The sequence below is a fragment of the Vicia villosa genome, linkage group LG5, assembly GCF_029867415.1.
Source record: "Vicia villosa cultivar HV-30 ecotype Madison, WI linkage group LG5, Vvil1.0, whole genome shotgun sequence".
Taxonomy (NCBI): Eukaryota; Viridiplantae; Streptophyta; class Magnoliopsida; order Fabales; family Fabaceae; genus Vicia; species Vicia villosa.
In genome coordinates, this window is record NC_081184.1 from 149,963,217 (window position 1) to 149,968,915 (window position 5,699).

General features: G+C 35.7%; 1 protein-coding gene across 1 annotated transcript; it reads right to left on the reverse strand.

Moving 5' to 3' along the window:
- Positions 1 to 281: 281 nt before the first annotated feature.
- Positions 282 to 3,608, reverse strand: LOC131603137 (beta-xylosidase/alpha-L-arabinofuranosidase 2). Its single transcript, XM_058875397.1, has 7 exons — positions 2,898 to 3,608; positions 2,520 to 2,807; positions 2,263 to 2,432; positions 2,055 to 2,152; positions 1,613 to 1,963; positions 1,122 to 1,532; positions 282 to 1,015 (listed from the first exon to the last, which is right to left on the reverse strand). The coding sequence occupies exons 1-7, from the start codon at positions 3,330 to 3,332 to the stop codon at positions 444 to 446; spliced, it is 2,325 nt and encodes a 774-aa protein (XP_058731380.1). The 5' UTR covers positions 3,333 to 3,608; the 3' UTR covers positions 282 to 443.
- Between the last annotated feature and the right edge of the window lie 2,091 nt (positions 3,609 to 5,699).

Below are 5,699 nucleotides of genomic sequence, written 5' to 3' on the forward strand. Positions count from 1 at the left end.
TTCAACAAATACACATCAGAACATGAAGTTTATGTGAAAGACTCGAGTAAATAATATCAAATCATTTTATGCCTATATGTGGATGATATTTTTATAATAGAAAAAAAGGTTACAAAGTGCAAGACTAGCATGCAGAATGTTTGAGAATGTTAATATGGTAACATTGTAAAATCTGTTTCCATCTTTACCTAAATTTAATCAAATAAGTCATTTCACTCATGAATAACTAAAAATACATTCATCAATGCAGCTATTGTGTGAATTTTTCAGGAGTAGAATAATGATCCAATTAATATTAATTTTTTATTTAAAAGATTAGAAGTAGAGCAATTTGTTACAATTAAAGAACCACCTCTCAATCTTATTCTTAATCTTCCCTTTTCAAATTCAGTTTATGGTTCCCTTAAATTTTCTAAGGAAACCAATGATGAAACATGATTGCTTTATATCATCACACCTAAAGAATGCTTCAAGTCTCCAACATGAAGCACATGTTCACCTAATGCCACTTTTCTGTTACCAAGTTCATCAACCATACTCAAATCCTTACAAACATCTACTTTGAAACTAACCAGTGTTTCTGATTTTCCTGTCATGTGCACTTTCTCAAAAGCCAGCAAGTGTTTCTGAGGTGCATTATGCACTGCAGGAGGAGTAGAGAATAGCAACACTGTTTGACTACTGCTCATTTTTCCTTTGTTCTTGATCCTGAGGTGAATATCAAAGGCCAAGTTTTGGCAATGCTCGTCCGCGATATCAAGTGACTTGCATTCTGAGGAACGGCATACGTGGTCTTCAGATAAAGGGACGGATACCGATTGCGGTGCTTTAACCAGATTATGTTCGAAAGTTGAGTAGCTTATTCCGTCTCCAAATGAGTAAACGGTTTCGCCTTTGTAAAATCTGTATGATCTACCGGGGTAACCTGTGGCAGGATCAGGCCTCATGTTCATATTCGTCATCGGTACTTTGTCTACGTATGATTGTGGATACCATGTCATGGGTAGCCTTCCACCTGAGTTTAGAAAAATGTGATGCAAAAGTTTAAAATCAAAGTTGTTTGATTCAACAACTTTGAGTTACTGAAAGCGTGAATGCGTGAAATAGTGACATGAACTTACTTGGATTATGATACCCGAAGATGACATCGGCTATGGCAGCTCCACCAGCTTCTCCAGGATAGCCAACCCACAAGATACTTGTGATTTTATCGTTTGTTTTAGCAAATGAAACATCCATGCCTCCTCCAGACATTATAGCGAGAATCACAGGTCCTTTTGCGGCATTCGCAACTTCAGTAACTAAATGTTGCTGCTGTCCTGGAAGTAGAATGTTGACTCTGTCATGACCCTCTGCCTCTATCGCAAGATTTGCTCCAACTACAATCACGGTTGCGTCTGCTGAGGCTGCAATACTTTTGGCATCATCTAATGCAGCATTGGTACATTGAACATCAGGGCAGCCAGCAGCAAAGCTCGTAGGAACTAAGGCCGATAGGCCTTGCAAAGGTGATGTATATTTGCACGGAACGCCTGCAAAGTTTTAGGAAAATGTTTAATGCAATGTCAATGCGACTTCAAATGATAAACAATGTCATACATTTGGTCTTTACCTTCATAGTTTCCAATCATGGCCCTAGTAGCATTGGCATTAGGCCCAATAACTGCCAATGATTTTATGGCTTTGGCGTTTAGAGGCAACGATCCTGGACAGTTTTTAAGTAACACAATCCCTTGCCTTGCAGTTTCGCGGGCTAGCTCCTGGTTTGCTGAAGTGCAGACATCTTTTGGACCAAGGTTTCCATAAAGTTGCTTGCTAGGATCACCATCGAAGAAACCAAGACGCATTAATGTAGCAAAATTGTTCGACACAGCATTGTTAATCGCTGCTTCGGCTATAAGTCCTTGCTTTACAGCACCTTCTGTATATCGGGCAAGAAAACTTCCACAGTTCAAATCCAATCCTGCAAAATCAACATGTACACAACAATGATGATAAATAGTTGTTACTTATGAATATTTGAACTTCTAATATTCAAATGTAGTTTTTTTTACCTGCTAGAATGGATTTTGCTGCAGCTTCCTCAGGAGTCTTAGTGTAGTGCTGATTTTTGAAAAGCACGTCTAACGAGTCACAATCAGAAACTATATATCTGCATAGCACATGCATATGTAACATAAAAGAGCATGAGGTATATATATTTTGTTTACATTCAATGGATCGCGAGATAAGGTTTAAGAGGCTTGAAAAATGAAAATTTACCCATTTAGTTTCCATTTTCCGCGGATAACGCCTTTAAGAAGATCAGGATCAGCACAGGTCGGTTTTCCATTTACTTGATTATAAGAACACATGACACTAGCAACATTTCCATCAATCACACAGCTCTTAAACGGTGGTTGGTATGTATCATCCAAATCCTGCTGTGTCACCTAACAAAACCAACAACAAAAAGAGTGACGAAAACGATTCTCCATATTCTATAATCCTCAAACACAGGTTAACAAATGATAGATTACCACAGCATTGAAGGTGTAACGCTGAACGCCTTTCCAGTCATCAACATCATAGGCAGTGTAGTGTTTGCAACACGCCGCAACCTTAAGCTTGTTGGAATCTCCATCATCAGTTTGTTGAAGACCTTTAACATACCCTGCCGCGTATTTGCTAGCAAGTAAAGGGTCTTCCCCCGGTGTCTCTTGACCTCTTCCCCATCTTGGATCCCTAAATATGTTAATGTTTGGTGACCAATATGTCAAACCAGCCAACCCTACATTGTACATTGCTCTAGCTTCTGTTGAAACCACCTACAAATATTTACCATAAAACAAAACACCATTTCAAAGACATGTAAGATTTGATAAAAAAAGAAGAAGAATAAGAGCAAGAAACCTCACCTTTCCTATGATTTGAAACAAGGAAGCATTGAAAGAAGCTGCAATGGAAATAGGCATAGGAAAACTAGTTGATCCAGGAACAACGTTTGAAAAACGAGTTCCTGGACCAACGTAAGACACTCCATGAAGTGCTTCAGACCACCATTCATATCTCGGAATCCCGAGTCTGCTCACATTAGCAGCATTATTCACAAGGCTACCAACTTTCTCCTGCAATGTCAACCTCTTCACAAGGTCTTTCACCCTCGCATTCACTCCCAAAGACTTGTCGCAGAACCCGTAATTCGCCAATGCTGGATTCTTGACAACATCACAGGCGAAAACGGGCGAAGCTTGGCTCGAAACTCCACCACAACTCATCAAAATTGTAGCAAACAGAATTAAGAAACATAAGGAAACAGATACATTAGTACCTCTATTTTCAGCAGAGGCCATTGTTACTTTGAGAGCTAGAAAACACAATTTTTTTTAGTCTGTTACTGAATTATATGTATCATAATAGAAGAATAGTGTATATTAAAAAAAGTTAATAGAAGTTCTAAGTAGTCCGTGATGTGTGTTATGACTTGTGAGTGAAAAAGAGAAGACTCTATTAATATATGTAAATGTTTTTGGCAGAGAGTGAACAAATATACATGAGAAAGAATCTCTGGTTTTGCAGCTTAAACTAGTCCGTGAAAACTTAACAAAAAAGAGAAAATTTTAGTACTATGTTTTTCATGGAGTGTTTTGTTTTGTTTGGAAGCTCAACTTGCAGCATGTGTGATATATAAGATAAAATAACATTATTGCATTATGATCCTATTATAATAATAACAACAATAAGATAATGGTTTGTTTTCGCATACTTTCTTTATTTCACTTACTTTTTATTTCTTTTTTGTTAAGTTGTTTATTAATATTATATTTTTCTAGATTTTTTTTTTTATGAGTGAGAGTATGTTAGATGCATGGAAAGAGACTTATAACTTAGCCTACGTTAGGCAGAAGACACTCATTTATTTTTAGATAATACCAATTTTTTTTTTTTTTTTATAAAAAGCTTTAACTTATAAATCAAATTTAAGTTTACTAGAAAAAGTCTTTTAGGTATATATAAAAGCATTATTATTAGAAAATACAGTTTAATAGGTGTCATATAAAATTATATTTTTTAAAAAATTTGTGTTAAAATCTCTAACCGGGGTTGTCCGGCTTTCAATTGACTTCTTTTATCAAATATATGTATAAATAAAATTTTGTCTAAGGTTCAAGCAAATCGCTGAGGCTGATCATAGAAAATGTGATCTCAAAGACACAATCAACATTTGTGAAGGGACGATAAATCTCAGATGACATAGTTATAACTAACGAGTGATGGACATTGCAAAGAAGCGGCATAAAAAGCTGATCAAGCTAAAATTGAATTTTAAGACTTATGATTTAGTTGAACGAGGAAATTTGAATGTTGTGATGAGACATATGGGATTCCCAAGGTTATGGAGGAAATGGATTGCAATGAGTGTTCAGTCATTATAAAATTTGTTCTCGTGTACGACAAATCAATTGAAGAAGTTGTGATTGGAAAAGATTTGAGACATGGTGACTCTTTGTCTCGTTTATTAGATCTTTAAAGAAGAATTTGATCCTCTTTAAACATTTTATGCTTGATGGTTAGTTTTCACAAGAGCTTGTATGTTATTGTATTAAGTTTGCGGCTGGTGGAGGCTTTAGTGGTACTAAATTATAAAATTGGGCAGACTTTGTTTCTTTTCCCACGTCTTCTTATTGGGGGAAATCTTCAATGTCGTCCAGTTTATATTCATATGATGGAGAAATTGAAAAAGATTATAAAGTTAGAAGAGTAAAAACTTTTTTATGGGTGTTCGACTTGTTCTCATCAAATTTGTTTTAACGTCGTTGTCGATTTATTTTCTTTCTTTTTGGTTCTTGCATGCATTTTTTATTGAATCCTTATTTAAGTCTTTCCTTTGAGAGGTTAGTGGAGATGTCCATATGATTCATTGGTTTAACTGGGATAAAACGTGTCGAATAAAAAATTTATGAGGTTAGAGGTTCGAAGTGTAAGAGTGTTTAATTTTTTCTTGTTAAGAAAATGGTGGTGAGACTGCATGTTGATCAAGACATGTTGTGGTATAGGGTGTTAGGTGCTAATTATGGGGTATAAGATAATCGTATTAATGATGATGGTAGTAAAACGTCTATGTGGCTGAGAGATGTGTCAAGAATTAAGGAAGAGATGTGGTTGATTATGAGTCGTTGTCTATAAGGAAGGTAATCTCGCTTAGTGGGTAACGGTGAATAATTTTCCTTCTTCTTGGTTTAAGGGAGGTAATCTTTTTTCTAAATTTCATTGCATATATGAGTTTTTGGCTTATAGAATTTTTTTTGAAGCAAAGATGAAAAAATTAGGGTTAGGGAGTCGAGAGTATAGAATGGTGGTGGAGGATGACAATTTTTGTAGGGAGGTTAAACAGGTGCAATGTGTTGCTCTTTATAGGTTAATATAATTGATCATGAGATATGGACCCCTCATCATCACGTTGACTACTTTATGAGAGAAGAATATAATGCTCTAACTCAAGAAAACGATATTGATCCAATGCCAACTTATGATCTCATATTAAACAAAATTATACCGCTTAAAGTCTCTCTATTTGTGGAAACTAGTCAACAATAAGATCCCTAAAAAGACAATTTAGTGAGATGAATAATAATTTCTCCAAGCTCGTTGGAGTGTACATGTGGTTTGGAAAAGAAGAGAATATTGATCATTTATTTTTAGAGTGTGATTTCTATGAC

Excerpts from the sequence above, each read along its gene's own strand:
- LOC131603137 (XM_058875397.1), bottom strand. The coding sequence starts at position 3,332 with ATGGCCTCTGCTGAAAATAGAGGTACTAATGTATCTGTTTCCTTATGT. Across the intron at positions 2,808-2,897 it reads TGTTTCAAATCATAGGAAAG|GTGGTTTCAACAGAAGCTAG; the intron begins GTGAGGTTTCTT and ends AAATATTTGTAG. Across the intron at positions 1,533-1,612 it reads CATGATTGGAAACTATGAAG|GCGTTCCGTGCAAATATACA; the intron begins GTAAAGACCAAA and ends AAAACTTTGCAG.